We start from the raw sequence: 17417 nt of genomic DNA, 5'->3' as shown, positions 1-17417 counted from the left end.
TCAACTTGATGCCAAAACTTAGGATCACTTGCACGTGCAACAGCTGACTTAGAATCCACGTCATGAAGACATGTGCATATGATGCATGACTTCAGAAATGTACTTTGTGGAAAACTTAACAATATAACCTTGTAATAACAATAAAAAATGTACAGTCTGTGTACAGTTGCCTTTAAAGATTAAAAAATACACCTAATGTCCTTACATGTAAGTGCAATGTATTGTAAACTAATTGTCATTTAGAACTGTGTAGATATCTAAACAAGAAACAGCATCATGTGTAATACTGAATGTTGATATAATGTGCTGGTCACAGAATAGTGTACAACAAACTAGTAAAACAAAGGAAACATAATGATGAAAGTATGGTTACTCTGGTCACAATAAATTATTGAATTTCAATCTGTCATCATAAGAGACTATTATTTTGGAAAATATACTCTGAATGATAATCAGCTGAGTATATGTTGTATGTCCATTATTTTTCAATCTGTGATATAGGTATAGTTATCTCATCACTAAAATTAATATAATGGAGATCTAAATACACCAAAGAAACAAATTTGGTTCTGGTTGCTTTTAGTAAACATGATTTTCAGTTCACTGAAACTAAAATTTCCATCTTTTCTGGTGGAAAATCGCCATTTTCCAAAAGTTAAGTTAAAATAAAACATCTGAGACCTGTATTCTGGAGAAGCCACCATTTCCACTGTGTCGTACAACTCTCCAGTAAATGCTGAGAGATCATGTTCTCCAACTGCAAGAAAAAACACAAAGTTAAAGTTTCATAAATTATACCGTACAAACAGTGAGCAAAAAAAATGGTAACAAGTGTTACAACAGTATATCTTTATGGACTTGTTGGGACTTTATCTTGTTATGTTTTGTCTGTCCCAGACCTCTTCCCTCATGACCTCAACGAAAAGTGGGTACGAAGCCAATTTTGTATACCATGAATCAACAAAGGCTCAAATAAACAAAGTAAAACCCAAATAGTTCAAAGTCTGTGTGTTGAGCTTACAGGTAAATGTAACCATAACCGACAAAGCTGCTGCACTCTAAGATAAAGCGCTGTGGTTAGTTGCCAAATAAATCAGACCTATTCATTCATTAGTGATACAGAACATTGCAACAAATCAATGAAACATTGACTTGCTAAGGTCAGGCCGGGACAACAATTCTTCACTGCCTATAGAAGAGTCCATAGAAAGACTGAGGAATCACCACGTATCACTCGGTACTTATGAATAAGAATGACGGACAGAGGAAGAATTACCGGGGAAAGAAACACAGCGTGCAGAGAAGGCAGCGACCAAGGAAGAATAATGAAGCCACAAGAGGGAGAAAGGTCAGAGTATGGCAGAGATAATAGTCAATCAGAGTCAGTGGGCAATTCCTTAAGGTTGTGGATGAACAGAATAAGGTGGGAGAGTGAAGGAAGGGAGTGAGCAAGTCAAAGTGAAGGAAAGTGAAGGTGATCTCAAATCTATTTAGTTCAATGAACAAAATGAACAGTTAAGCTACATACTTTGGTGAAGGTTAGACTTCCAGGTAAACAATGCTTATAGTTGATTCTACTACTGGATAGATTACGTCTGGGTGATATCCACCACTTTTCTTCAGCATCACTATTGAACTAACATTTATTATTGTTAGTTATATATTGCATATATATGAGCAACTGCAAAAACAGTTAGACATAGACATGACGAGTACTCGTATAGTCACTGCACACTACTCTCAACCTGTTTCTCGGATTTGGAGGCTTTATCTAAGCTGAGCAAAGTCTTTAATAACCATCATCATGCTAAGGTAACCATCTGGTAAAGAATCTATATTGGTTACTGGGTAAGCCAGCTGGATGAAGGTTATCTAACATGACAGCATAAGTAGAATAATAGATGTGTAAGCAAGCAAACTTTAATTGGAGAGCCCAGGGGAAATTACAATGTAAATGTGAGTAATCTTAGGATGACACTGCAAGGTGTCATTGACAGTTCATTCCACTGGTGAGCGTACTTGTAATTTTTTTTAGAGACAATATTAAAGTGCTCAGCTGTAAGAACTGCATCATACCATTTAATTCCAATTAAAGGGTAATTCCGATTACTTGTAGATGATGGCGGGCTGCCATCAAGCCTCAGCAGCACTATGCAAGCATGTCTAACCCTCGGAAGACAGGAACAACAGGTGATAAACCGGACTGTGAGTGAGTGGGTAAAAACGCCTCCTGGTTTCTTGTTTGCGAATGCTGCTGGAAAGAAGCCTCCCAGAAATCAGGGAATCTTGAATGAAGCCCCAGGGAAATCTTGTAGGAGCAGGTGTTGTTATCTTTAAGGACCAGTATAGATTTACCTGCAGCTGAATCCAAGTCTGCTAAATGTTGTCCCTACAGAGCAGACCTTTCCACAGCCAATTTGTATCAGTTGTACTCAAGGTTAGACAGCAGGGAGGGAGTTTAGGAGACTTTGGCAAAATATGTTACAAGTCTCTGATGGTTTCAAGTACAGGGTTTGAAATATTTTTTTCTGCCTACCTGCATTGGTGCAAGTAACACTGAAAATTACCTGCACCAACAATGTTTAGGGAGTCTGGTTCACACTAATACCTTTATTCAGAAGTCTGTGCCATTATTTCCTTTTGGGGCTGACCAAGGCCTTGGGGGCTGACAGTCAATGCAGCAAATGAAAATCTACATAATACATATCTATGTACATGTATTACACAGGTGCAGTAGACATCAGAAATACCTGCACATCTCCAATCTTACCTGCACTTACATGTACCTGCATATGCAGGTGGGTCTTTGAGCCCTAACTTAAAAACATCAGTGAGAAAGTTACATGAGTCGAGAAAAGTTTTACGGACAAAGTTTCAGGCTATTCTAAATCCATTGGTCACTGTCATACACCTACAACTATTTTCTCATTTCTCACGCTGTTGTTAATACTGTAGACACAGTGGCTGAGCTATTAAGCTATAAAGTAAGGTGCATCTGACATTTCCACCACACTGTAGAGTGAACTTTGGAATGGCTCCAAGAAGGTAATTTCCCTCCGTAAAAAACACATTTCCACCATTAGTAGGCAGGGATGTGATATTCTTGGATATTGCCCTCTGCCATCTGCGATATAAAACTGGTGATTCAAATGCCCAACTGGACTATAACTGTTCCTTCTAATATAAAGTAACAATAAAAAGAAAAAAAGTGTGGTTTGAAAATTGGCTTCTTAAGTTTTGCGAAATCATTCACTGTTGGCCTGTTGCCAGAAATAGGTGAGGAAACATGCAAGTCTTCATCCAGAAACAACTAAATTATCAGTTTGTATAAAGCTTTGAATGTTATAAAATGGCTGAGTTGCTATGCTAGCAGCTATGAGATTGAGAGGTTACCACCTTCATTCCTGGCTAGAATGCACTTGATACAACTTTCCTCACTGGCCATGGAATTCTGTTTGGGGACCTTGGAACTAGTCATGAGTCAATATCCTTGCAAATGTATCAACAAGAAACTTCTTGTTTAATCCTTTGTTTAATAATGGAATACTCAAATTGGCCTGCTGCCCATATTTCATTGAGGTCATCAGGGAAAAGGTCAGCATCAGACAAAATAGAACATGTATCTAGAAAGGTAACATTTGCAAAGCGATGCATAATGTTTATCTTTGCATATGGTCTGCTCTTTTAATCAAAAACATTCATATATATGGTGAGAGGAGTCTAAATCCCTCCTGCTATAAAATTGCAACATGATGTAACCCAACACTAGTTCCCATGGTGACGGACATCTGGTTCACGTCATTGACCTTATTTGTTTGGAGAAGAAGAAGAGGAGGAAGAAGAAACAGCGCAAAAACAATGTTCTACTTCTGCAAAGGTAAACATAAGAAAGCACCTTACTGCAGATTTGAAGAAACAAGGGATACTTCACTTTCATAGAACAAAGCATATGTACGTACATCTTGAGAACCCTGTCTCTGCCTCCACTGGCCACCCGCTGGCCATCAGGACTCCAGTCTACCGCAAATACCTGCAGCAACAGTACAGTAGTCATTTCTGTTTCTTTATTTAGCTCATAGCAGTTTAGAGCTGTTTTTTTTTCCACCAAGTACCTACATTTATGCCAAGGCTGGGCCAGGATAATGTTCAATACAGGCATTAACATAGATAGAAAATATGTTTTCAGGGAAGAATATTCATTCAAGTGAAAACAAGACATGGCTACGTGTATAGTACCTTTGTGCCTAAATTTTCCCACCAAGAACTATTTTCTGATCATTTTTCAGTGAAGTACTTCTTGAAGTACATTTGTTTGCTGAAGAAAATCCAAAAATGTGACGGCATCAGACTAACCTCATCAGCATGTCCAGGCAGGTCCACAGCCAGTTTGCGAGTTCGAACGTCCCAAACCTTCAACGTGCTGTCCGAGCTTCCACTGACCAGCAGTCGACTGTCAGCTGACCACGCAACCTGGGAATCAATCAATCAAGCAATTAATCCATCAATCGAATATGGCTGTTAAATTTGTTGAGTCAAATTACAAAAACAATAATTTCAAAACAAATGTACTTGACCTTGATACCCGTGTTGCCTTTTATTATACAACACAATCATTTAACATTATCTGACAGAATAGCTTAAGTAAGATTAGGGTAAGGTACTTTTGCAATCAGTAGCTCATTATAATGTCATCATCACTGTACGTTATCAGATTTTAATAACTTGGGACCTAATAAAAGAGGCTGTTAGATCTTATCATAATTGCTAAAGTCAAGTCCTTAATCTATTGAGTACAAAAGTCAGGAGTAACTACACAATTATGTAGTTACTGTAGTAGTGATTGCTTGCAGTGACGCATAACTGAAGAGGGTAGCACTGGTACACAGCATGGATGGGACTCAGTACATGTATGTATCCCAAACTTCTTTATTGGAAATGGATGAAAACTGATGCACACACAGATGTCATCCATATAATCAAGTCATTGTGGGCCTAACTGTGATTTTAACAAATGGGAATACATCATGAAATCATCCCAACTTATATAAGGCTTCCTTTTGTGCATGTACTAAGTACCTGGGGTATGGATGTCTGATAGTGCCCCCTGGCATTGATGTAAGGAATGACAACACACCTAACACTGGTCACCTCAATTTTGGAATGTCACTTTCCGAATTTCGAGACAGCTATGTTGAAACCCCTGATTTTCAACTTTGTTATTCCTGGATGTACAGTGAACTTTTGCATACCATTGGGAAGATCATGCTATCTTCAGTACTAGGTTGCTTTTTTATGGTCATAATGTATAAATTTATCAAGATATTTGACTTTAAAAATTGCAAGCCTGGCGGTCTAGAACACACACCGTCAGGCTCAACAGCTTAGCCTGGCAGTCCTAAATTTTAGCCCGCGGTCTGAGTTAGCCAGCCCACATCCAGACCGCATCCAATTAGCCTCATGAACACCCCATGAAAACCACTGAATTAATGAGAATTCACATCTTCACACCTGTGTAATTAACAAGTTTGTGATAAATTCATGAGAGGTCTGGGCTCAATGGCTAGCCCGCGGGCCTGAACAGGCCTGTCGGTCTGTGGACAGGCTGGGCTGATGATTAGGCCTTATGATAGAGGACCTTCAGACTTTAAAAACACCAAACAGAAAATGGGAAACAAAAATATGCTTCCAGATTGATGATGGTTTACACATAGTTTATCACTTCATATTAATAAACACCCATCACATTTTCAGCTAATATTTTCAATATCAAAGCATTTAAAATAAGTGATTGCATATTATTGACAAGTATGATGTACTGGTATGAATGATGATAACTTTCAATTAGTTTCATGAATATTCATTTTGAAAATTTTCTGTTTGAGGAGGTGGATTTTGCTCCTGTTCAGGCTGTTGTGCTACCTGGGCTGATACCTGGGCGGGATGTAACATTGCTAAAAAGATAGCATCATAAAAGACCCTTGTCTCAGCAAGAACACTTCATATTAGACCTGATTGGTATGTGGTGTTGGAAGCCAACTTTTGAGGACACTTTATGGTCACTTAACAGTTTCGGTTTGGCAGGTATAGTCCAATCTGTCCTACTATGGCAACTCCCCTGCCAAAATCCCTTTGAAACATCATGGGGGTAGAAATTTTTTTTTTTAAGAATGAAGACCTTTATTGCACATTTCTGCCACACTTGGCTAAGTACAGGTCACAACAAAACAAGATGAATGGACATGGTTAACAGATAAACAACAACTCCATGGAAACATTTATAATTAAAAGGAAAATATTTGGAGTTTTAGTGCCATAATCCTGCCATGTATAAGCCTCAGCCGATGTACACTGAAAACATAAAAAGCAAGGATCCTCAATTTGCAACATGAACTTGCTTTCAGTGCAAGGAGTTGTACAATGCTTTAGGAAATTATTGTTACATTTTCTTTTGTAATTATTCTGTTCCTGCACCTTTGTTATGCAGGTCATACCTCTGGTCACCTATTGTTCCAGGCATGCAAATGACCACTTTCCAATTATCAAATTAGAGAGTCTGGTCGGGCTACCCTGACACGGGTGACATGGTCTTTGTAGCTTGCACTGGGTAGCTCAATAGCCCCAAAAAATATCCTATCAGAAAATCTCATGACATTGAATGACAGTGTCAGATGGCCTGGGTTCACACGGTGAGAACCATGTCTTGGCCAAATCTTTCTATCCCACAACTAGTTTGTAGTATCATTATGATGATTAGATTAGATTTAGATTATTAACAAAAAATTAATGATGAGAATCTTTACAGGATTTGTAATAAGTCTAAACAAGGACATTATACACACTGTGTATAATGTCCTTGGTCTAAATTACAATTTAATTGGAAGTGCTTGCCCAAGGCCTAGAGTCAATTCTATATGGCTATATTCCACATTACAAATTGTAACCATTTCGAAATAAAAAAACCACCATGTTTCTAGATAATTTCAAAAGTATAATTTAAAAAAAATAGAAAATTTTCTAATTGTTACAATATTTGTGAAACACCTCAAATAGATATGAAAAGAGCTGTTCATTCTGTTTGAATGTTTCCCAAAAATTTAGGAACAGAACGTAAAATGCTTGTACAGCGCAGGATGTACATGTATAATAGCAGACCAGGTAGCCTGGGTGTAAGAAACAGGGGCGAGCTGTAGCGCCTATAAACCCCCCACTGTTAAATGGGTACCAGACTGCTGCCAGGCTAGCTCCTTGGCTCCTGGAGGGCCAACATTTGCCCAAGGAAATGTCACCATAGAGTGATAATAGACATCCCTCAATAAGCCTAATGAATTACAATGTGAAGGCTTGTTATCCCCTAGACACAAAGAACACAGTTTCTTTAAAAATGGGTGACAAAAGGGGAGGGGAGGTGATTATGATAAAATTAACAAGTTCTAACTTCCAAGCAACAACTCTCTAGTCAGATTCTGATCAATGTTAGACATGTTTACAACTGGAGAAAGGGGAAGCAAAAACATTCATTGAGTTGACATACAAAAAATCAGATGATCATTGATCAATTACTAAGGTGACCTTGAGAGAATATTGATGTAATGTTGCAATTTTATAGAACAGGATTCTTCTTCAAGTGAATGAGTCTGAGGAACAAGTAATGGCATTATATTTTGTCTCTATGGCCGGCCAACTCCTCTGGCCAATGATGTTCCCCTTAGCCGATTGCTACTATTTATTCAGCCTGCGAAGGAGTCTGGTGGAGACTACATTATATTGGTGTGGCCTAACAGTTGTATATATTTATTATACAGTCATTCCTGCAAAAATTCCTGTGAGATTTCTAGGAAGGATTCTATCTGCAGGAATCTACAATGTCTTAGTAGGTTTTTCCAGAAATTTCCTGCAGGAAGAAAATTTTCAAAATGAATTTCCATGCATGTTATCATTCATACCTGTCCAATTATCAAATTAGAGAGTCTGGTCGGGCTACCCTGACATGGGTGACATGGTCTTTGTAGCTTGCACTGGGTAGCTCAATAGCCCGAAAAAATATCCTATCAGAAAACCTTAGGACATTGTAATGACAGTGTCAGATGGCAGTGGGTTCACATGGTGAGAACCATGTCTTGGCCAAATCTTTCTATCCCACAATTGGTTTTTTAGTATCTATGATTAGATTAGATTAGATTAGATTTAGATTATTAACAAGAAATTAATGATGAGAATCCTAGTTTTATTTTTTAAGATAGTTGGACATCTTTTCAGGCTCCTACTGGGTGACCCAGTACAAGCTGCCCAGATAGGGGTACTGTAATTCGACGTGTAACTCAACAATAGTCCAACTTGATAATTTGACAGTGGCATTTGCATGTCAAGAACAATAGCTAAACTTAGTTTCATCCCGCATAACAATTGTTCCTTGATCAGAATAATTACCTGAGAACTGTTGAACCATGGTTGAACAGAAATGGACTGAGGATTTTATAACTACATTGCTTTGAAAGCAGGTTTAAGTTGCAATACATGTATTAAGGCTTCTTGCTTAATATACTCGGCTGATATACTAGAATTTTGTCCGGCAAAACTGTCTGTAACATAATTTCCCCAATGTTTCAACTGAACTGAACTGAACTTCAATGACAGTCAGGATGCTCATGAGAAACAATTGTTTCATTTTCTACCCCTAGCTGGTACAGAACGTGTTTGTAAGCTATTCTTTCTTTTTTGTGGCCTAGTTGAAAGATCATGCGAAGCTGAGTGAATGAGTGAGTGAGTGAGGTTGAAAGTGGCAAAAATGTACAACACTGTTAACAGATGGATGTGGATTATGCTCTCCTTCCTTATTTTCTGCTCTGAGAATGAAGTTTTACACATCACTTGGTTTAGACCGCGGGCTGAGATGTAGTCCGTGAGGTCTGAATCCTTACTCCACCAGGCTGAAATTGGCACAGACAGTCTGCAAACATCAATCAATTCACGCCTTCCATGCCATTGTTTTGGGATTTTTGCACCTCTTTGACCAGAATTTTCAGCCCGCGGGCTGAAGTTAGGCTGACGGTCTGAATGGTTTTTGAGTAAATCAGGCCGCGGTCTGGGGATCTAGACCTGTAGTCTAAGTGCCTTTAGACCGAAGGTCCTGTAATTAAAACTTGCGGGCTAGTTGTTAGGCCTGACGGGCTGTTAGAAAAGACCACTGGTCTGCTTGTATTTATTATTAATGATATCTTAAGTTATGAACACTGCAGAACAATAATTTTCATATCACTGTGCTCATTACACCAAGAGCTACACACTGATGTGAAACTTGAATGTTGAAAATCAATTTTTACTTGAGTTTCCAAATGCCTTGTGACTTTCCAAAATTGATGCGACCAGTGTTACCTGATAAACAGCATTGACATGCCCACGCAGTGATGTTAGGTACCTGCAACAGAGATAACATTGCACATTAGTACACCCATCTTGTATCTGTATCTGTATACATTTGTAGACAGTATATTATGGCCCGTTGGTTAACACACTGGGATCTGTGTTTGTATAGCCAGCATAACGACCCTTTGGATGCAATCTTCATCAGGGCAGTTATGGCTGGTTCACTACTGGTCAAAATTGCTCTAATGAAGATGACAGATGGTCTAGTTAAGCAAGTAAATAAAGAACTTTGCAACTCAATCATTCTCCAATCTGATGAAATTATTTACAGAGGTTCTCATAATGTTTTTTCCAACAAAGATGAACTTTAATGCTACTATATATTCTTTTCTGTAGATAAAACCCTTCACTCACTTCCCAGTTTTTCCGTCCCACAGCTTGACAGACTTGTCGAAGGAGGCACTGGCGATGATACGTGCATCAGGAGAGAAGCACACCTCGTTAATCAGTGCCATGTGGCCCGTCATACGCGCTAACGACTTCTTATCCACAGACGGTTGCCATAGGAACAGGGTGAAGTCATCCGAGCCTGACACCAGCCTTTCTGACCCTGTACCCTGTGAGAAAATGGGTCAAAGTTCAAATCAAGCTATTGTTTTACACAACAAAACTGTTAATCTAGCAACTGGATAAATTTTGAAAACTGTCAGACATTTCAAATTAGCATCTACTACACATCTGTTATTTAGTCACTGATGAAATGTACTAGTACAAACCTTTGCAGAGTCATATCTTTCTAAAGCCCTCTTCTTTACTTCTTCAGCTGAAAAAAATTGATAGTGGTCAATTATCGAAGTTGTCTGAGTTCATACTATCTTAATTCTTGCCATAACCTTTACTAGCCTGGGTGCCATTGTATTTGTATACCAGGGCTTCCATACTCACTCCTTCAAAATAATCCCTACTTTTTCAAGGAGGGAGTATGGAATCCCAGTATACAATGTACAAATACATTTATACATGTAGGATGACACCCAGGCTAAACTTTTACAAACTTCAAGACATTTCCCTTAAACAGATTTGTGAAAATGACAGTAACAAGGATGTCCTGTACATTTCCTGCTGACCTGGTTCAGGTGTATCCCTGTGTACGATGGAGGCCTTTGCCGGGTCGTATGCGCCTGTGCGTATGGCGTAGTCTGTACTGAGGGCCATGGTGTTCACCCAGTGTCCATGACCCTGCAGTGTTCTACACAACACACCCTGACACAGGGACATCAACAGGCAGAGTAAGTTGGATTACTTAAAAACTCCATAATTCCAATATCAAAAAGACTGACTAGAAGATGGCTGTGACTTTTATAATGACTTTTCTTTATTTGCATCTGTAATCTGTGTATTCTGTCTTGCTTGTATACCCACCCCAACTGGTTACATCACACTGAGAAAAGTGTCACACATAAATTTTGCACTTACTCTTGGCATTGTATAAAGGTACGGGAATACCCCTACTGTACTTGGCAACCATGGATTATCATTTACCATCAGGAAGAGCATGATTAAAGAGGATGTCATCAGAATGTAATGATAATAGCTTATAACAGACTTGTGTCTGTGAGCCAATATACATACATTTGAGTATAAATGTTAGACAAACAACGAGGATTACAAGTGCGTTGAATGTAAGAATGAAAGAAAGGTTGCCTGAACCTCTACTCACGTCGTCAGGTCTCCAGACCTTGATGGTTCTGTCCTGAGAGGCTGTGTAGATCAGTCCCTCCCCTCCCCACTTCACACACGTCACACTCTGGAGGTGTCCTGTCAGACTCAGCAACGTCCTACCCAACACCACGTCCCATATTCTCACTGTGCCATCCTACAAAGTACAATAAAGATGTTGACTTCAAAATGTTCAGCTGAGAGAGTTTTGTACAGTGCAGCAGTACCTCTGTGTGGTGTGCTCTGGTATTGCAGGATGTAAATTGTACATGCGTGACTGACAAAGAAGTTGTCCCAATACAACATCCTATGTTCTTCAATCATGGCCTTATATAAAATCAACAAGTCACTGAATGAATGAAACTTTATTTTCGTGTCATGCACTTTCCCACGCCCAGCCCGTGTGGGCTGAAAGTACTTAATACCTTTTTCTACTTGCAAGATGCTAATAAATGTAAAGGAATAAATTAAGAACAGATTTTAAAGACAAACCTTTGATGCACTTGCCAGACGTCTGCACTCTGGGTTACTGAAACACCAGAAAAGAAAAAAAAAACATTTAATAAAGACTCTCACCACATCCAACAGGCGCATTCCTTGCATCCTTGTTTTTTTTCAGTTTCTCACATATTATATGTCTTTGAAAGTCTCAAGATTTTCTGATGCACGCATGCATGTTAGTCTAGTTGACATTAAACACTTGTTTTCTTACCTGTGTAATGGTTCCCATGAGAGAAAGGTTATCCACTGTTTGTGTCCTGTTAACATTTTCCCCACCTGTTTCCCTGTGGCTGGATCCCATATACATATCTGTAAGTGGAAGATAGATTGCATATCTGTAACGTTAAGACACATGTGTGTGAACTTGTGATACATTCCAAAAGTCATAAAATCATTGGTTAAACACAGTACAGTGTGATTTTACTAAGTTTTAATGATTGTGAACTACACATAAGTTAAATGCCTGTTGCAGCACACAAAAAGCAAACCTCTCAATTTCCCATTCTTCTCAGTCATGCATATACAGTTTACATCCTGCAATACCACAGCATTCCACATGGAGACGCTGCTGCACTGTAGAAGAACTTCCTCACCTGTGCATTTTTACACCCAGATGCCAATTTTTTGCCATCAGGTGCCCAAGCTAATGCTAGGATCCAGTGAGAGTGACCTGAAATTAAGAAATATACAAACTGTATTTGTTAAACAATACAGCAAACTTAGCTTGGTTTGGAAGACAACACTCGTCAGATATTTGTAAATAGTACATGTACCTTACAATATAGTACAAACTGTATGATACCTGCACTTGTCTAGAAGTATGCATTGTATTGTAAAGTAAGTAGTTGTAGTATGTATAACATCAACATAATGATTGAATAATGGAAAAGGCACAACGAAAATGAACCCCTACCTTTACATGTGTGCTTTGGTGTCTCTGTGTAGATATCCCAGAATCTAACAGTTGTGTCTCCTGAACCACTGGCCAAAAATCTACAGGAGTGAGTATGGAAGCACACAAAACTTTACAGTACATATAGAAACTTACCAGTGTTTACATATATCATGAGGCTCCAAATTACCTGTATTATTCATTTTGTGTGACCATCTCTGACCCTCTTGGTCCTGAGCCGAACACGCTACCACTATGACACACAAACCCACAGCCTAACATTGTTGCAAGAAATATTCCCCTCACAAAATTGATGGGTAAAAAAACACATAAAACCCACCTGCCACTAGGACTGAATGCTACTGAGATGACAGCCTCAGAGTGACCCTCGATGGTACTGGTGCACCTGGTCACTGCTCGCACCTTGAAGACAGCCTGAGGCTGGTAGATAATGTCTAAGACCTGCTCTGTGCCTAACTTCTCCTTCTCAACCACATCTTGGAGGTCCGAGACGATTTCTCGGTCATTGACGAAGAATGCATATGGCGTGGTCTCTTCCTGTGTTAGAATATTTCATTATAGAAATCAGTGGAAAAAATTACTTAAATGAACTGGTTATGCAAGATGAATGCATAAGGTAGACTGTTGGGACAAAAGTTGGCATGACTACATTTGCAAGTTTTCACTGACTTCCAGTCAGCTTCTCAGGGTACCAATTATGCAAATGACATAATGTAACATGCATTTTGTTACTAGCACTTTATGCCCATCATTGGGCATTGTGTATAGCATTGCCTGAGTTTTCTTTTTGTATAGAAGTTGATGTTCTGCCACATATGATTGTACAAATCAGTGCAATTCAGCTTGTTGTACATGTACCTCTTGCTGTGAGTCTTGGGGTTAGATGTGCTTGCATCAAGTCTTTTTTGAAGCAAGATTCTTTTTATGGCTGGATACGTATATACCTTTCCTAATGCCAACCCAAACCCTAGTAGGGCCCAGGATCCCTCTAACTGAGGGGGAAATACATGTTAAGTGCCTTTCCCAAGGGTACAACGTCTGTCATTTTACAGTTCAATCTGTAAAACTGTACTAGTAGCAGTAAACTGTAAATTGTAATGAACAAACCAGTCCAACATTCCCGTACCTTCTCCAGCAGGGCATGGCACACCAGCTGTAGTTTCTCCGGCGTGATGTCCAGGGGAAGGTCAAAGGGCGCGCCGAGAACCTCTCCCGCCTCACTCTTCAGCTGAGCCAGGACTCGGCTGGTCCCTGACGTCTCACTGGGGGGAAATCAGCCCGCTTTACACACACTTTCTGAGGCTAACTTTGAGTCAACTTTCTAAGGCTACTTTGAGTCAACTTACTAGAGTGCTGAGGAGCTGATAAGGCTTCTATTTACATGTGCATTGGAGCAGCAGAATGATTAGAAACATCTGCAGTATACTACTCTGCAAGCTGACCTGAGGCTATCTGGACTAACTTCAGGTTAACACACATGAAAAATGGCCCTCCAACTGAGCACTTTGAGCCCCCTTTGGGATTGCCTCAAGTCGATTAGGGAAAATAGATGCCATGCAGTTAGAACGTAACTAGTACTAGTATTAAGTAGTAAGAGCTATATGAAGTGCAACAGCTGTGCCGCGATTTTCAAGTGTTTCAAGATATAATTTTTGAGCATTCGATAACTTCATAAATAATTATCCCACCTTATCAACGAACCATTTTATTATCGTGCTGCCATAAAGCCGTGGCAACTATGGAAGCCGCTTTTACGAATTTCTATGTAACATTATATAGGAAGCCAGTATATGCATTATGAGTGTCTTCCTGAAGTCGCCACGGCTAGCGGCTAGTTGCCCCCCTCCCCACTCCACGAAAACCATATACTAAATCAATGATTATAAGCAAAGCAACATTACCGTCCACCCTTACCTCATCTTTCAAGTCTTCAGCATACACCCTACAACTTCAGGTCTTTTAGAAATCTTCAGAATTAGGCTAATTTTCCAGAAAACCGGCCGGTGGAACAAGTCAGGGTTTGCACCACATGTGCGCACTCTGACCCGGAAATGCATGTGGCGGACTCGTCCATTGAATTCCTAGGGGGGATACTAAAGACACCTGTTTTTCATTTGGTATTCAAAGTATGGAAAGTACGATCGCAGTCAGATTCTGGGATCGGACAAAAAGATCTTCAGTACATGGATGATAATAGTGAAATGCTCTATACATTTGAGACGTTTGTTGCAGCTTACTGATATCAAGCTGATATCAAGGGGGTTTGGTTTTAACTTTTATCTTGCACCAGTTTACCGGAACTTTGCGGAAATTATGTGACGGAATTAAAAAAAAAAAAAAACCAATCCGTCAACTTGACAGACACAATAAAAAATCTTGGGTAAAAATATGAAAACATCCGAAAGACCGACAACCACTCTCAAATTTAAAATGCAGGAAATTAAGTTTTTAAAGGCTTGAAAATTCTACTTTTCATAAAGAATATAGAAAGATAAACCCATGTTTGGAGCCAGGAATCGTTCGGAAGCGGCACACAGCGGTTGTCACAGTCATTGCACCAATTGGTTTTATCAAGTGCCGTGCATACATCGAAGGTTACATGTACAGTGTAGATTTTAACTTATGGGAATTTTATCAACCTAGCTATAGGTTCCAAACTGTACTCCTTTTGCCGGTTTACTCCTCTGGCATACTATTCGGTTTATTTGACCCTTTGTCATCCTGGAGTCCAACACCATGGAGAGCCACTGGGTAGAGGCTACAAAATTTGTCCGCTGGACATAAGAAAATTGAATTTGTATTTTGAGTTTATTAGCGTCAAAATATATGGCAAACAAAATGCACGTTTCTGGATAGTATCCTTGTATCCATTGCAAGAATATAGATTCGCCTAACGCACATTTCTGGATACGCGTGGACTATCCATGGTTCTGGATATAGCACGGTTCTGGATAAAGCGCGGTTCTGGATAAAGCACGGTTCTGGATAAAGGGCGGTTCTGGATAAAGGGTGGTTCTTGATAAAGGGCGGTTCTGGATAAAGCCGTGACGGTTCTGGATAAAGCACGGTTCTGGATAAAGCGGTGACGGTTCTGGATACAACAGCAGCAGAATACCGCAGCGCGATAAATGGCCTCCATGCGATCCGCTGATGTGAGCAAAAGTGCTCCCCCATCGAAGGGCTTACCTGCCACTTATTCTCGTTCCTGGCGGGAACTCAAAACTCAATCATCGCTGGAGTAGCTATTTTGTGACAGGCACGGTCGGTCCATTAGCGCTTGATAGCTTCGGTAAGTGCTACCCTCCCCATCATGATAAAGTCGCTCCTAGCAAATCACTCTGGAAGCGCTTTGCAGTTGCTTCTCTGATAGCCGATCGGGCATTATTCTTCCAGCGTCTCGCGGCAACAAGTTCCGTACGGAGTTAGAAAGGACCATTTGCAGGTTTAAGTAGCGGGTAGATAGTGCCATCTTCCCGGTAGCGAACGGTGCATTTATCAACCAGTTGCTTGATGTTCTTTGAAAGGCCACTTTGCTGATGTAGATCGATGTTCTCTTGATCAAAAGCATGCTTTCTGTCTGAAAGACGAAGTGCACTCTTGATTCAAAAGACAAATGGAAATCTGTTGTCTGTTTGCAATCTTTACCATGTTGATAGATGCCATGTTATGAACCAACATTGTCGGAAGGACTGTGAAGTCTACTCGAAGATATGGAAAGTTGGGGTCCATTACTCAAAGACTAACAAGACATCGGACAGTGTGTAGGTCTAAATTGGTCGCTGAGGGACTGAGGCCGGTATAATTGGTACCACTCAGAGGAACGATTGCGTACGCTCGTCGTTAGGCTCATTAAACTTTCATCTGCCTGCGCGGATGTCAACTGTTGAAGGCGGTGAGATTGTAAAGATCTCAACCGTCTCCTGCCAAGTGAAGGTCCCCCCAGACCTGGCCCCTTCACCCGCCTGCATGCGAGGTGCCTCGGTACCAGCACAAATCAGTCCATTAGAAGGAAAATTACCTGGATTTCTTTGCCAGTGTCTATTGATCGCGAAATCTCTCGCCTATGCTAATTATAACGTTCTGATGGGAAATTGCAAACCTCGAGGAAGCAGCACTGTGGGTAATAATACTCTAAAGTAGAATTAATTATACGTCCGATAGTTTTAATTATCTAGTCTGAAGATCCCATATTAGGGAATACGGAAGACTGATACCTTAACAGTTATGTGTGTGACCCCCATGCAAACAAATCAGATGCAAATATGCTTCTTCTCAACACTTTAAACCATCTTGCTGCAAGTGTATTTCCAATATTATCCGCGTTTTGGAGGATTGCTTGCAGAAATGCCAACAAAAGAATATCCAACACTGCTACTTTCAATTTCAACTTCACATTGATTATGAGAGTGATATATAGCTCTAATGGTCTTTTTTGACGTGGATTGTTATTTGCTGACTTGTTATATAGGTACCTATGGTTACTTCGATATGTATGTCAATGAAAACGACATTATATGAGTATGGAACAGACCAAGGATTGATGTCAACTACGCAAATAAAGGGTTAAAAATGGGCGTACTATTCTAAAGTGAAAGACCTATTAACTGAAATAGAAATAAAGTTGCTTTGATGCAAAGAAATAGGACAGAAAGACCATTTCCGGCTCTCCCTGAGCACTTTCTAAATTATGAAATGCTGAGATACCCATTGCTGGTGTAGCGTAGACGTGGTATGTTTTGTAATTCTCGTTTTTTTTATCGAGCCTTGGTTTGTTAATATGAATATTTCCTACGAAATTATAGTTAACTAGAAAAGTAAAATTTTTAAAGCAAATGCATAATGTTTACCTTCGCATATATATATATATATATATATATATATATATATATATATATATATATATATATATATAGTGTCGTCG

The 17417-nt window shown here is 39.6% G+C and overlaps 1 protein-coding gene across 1 annotated transcript; it reads right to left on the bottom strand.

The window, feature by feature from the left end:
- Positions 1–556: 556 nt before the first annotated feature.
- On the bottom strand, positions 557–14535 carry LOC109468201 (notchless protein homolog 1-like). Its single transcript, XM_019766460.1, has 15 exons — positions 14411–14535; positions 13623–13758; positions 12816–13033; positions 12497–12576; positions 12177–12253; positions 11795–11892; positions 11575–11611; positions 11084–11239; positions 10491–10626; positions 10140–10186; positions 9778–9980; positions 9373–9415; positions 4354–4470; positions 3960–4030; positions 557–757 (listed from the first exon to the last, which is right to left on the bottom strand). The coding sequence occupies exons 1-15, from the start codon at positions 14413–14415 to the stop codon at positions 745–747; spliced, it is 1437 nt and encodes a 478-aa protein (XP_019622019.1). The 5' UTR covers positions 14416–14535; the 3' UTR covers positions 557–744.
- Positions 14536–17417: the final 2882 nt, after the last annotated feature.

The sequence above is a fragment of the Branchiostoma belcheri genome, unplaced genomic scaffold (genome assembly GCF_001625305.1).
Source record: "Branchiostoma belcheri isolate BF01 breed outbred unplaced genomic scaffold, Haploidv18h27 scaffold1, whole genome shotgun sequence".
NCBI classification, from domain to species: domain Eukaryota; kingdom Metazoa; phylum Chordata; class Leptocardii; order Amphioxiformes; family Branchiostomatidae; genus Branchiostoma; species Branchiostoma belcheri.
The sequence above is the reverse complement of the archived record's forward strand: the minus strand, read 5'-3'. Positions and strand labels throughout refer to the sequence as shown.

Excerpts from the sequence above, each read along its gene's own strand:
- LOC109468201 (XM_019766460.1), bottom strand. Across the intron at positions 12,577-12,815 it reads GCATTCAGTCCTAGTGGCAG|ATTTTTGGCCAGTGGTTCAG; the intron begins GTGGGTTTTATG and ends TCACTCCTGTAG. Across the intron at positions 11,893-12,176 it reads CTGGGTGTAAAAATGCACAG|ATATGTATATGGGATCCAGC; the intron begins GTGAGGAAGTTC and ends TTCCACTTACAG.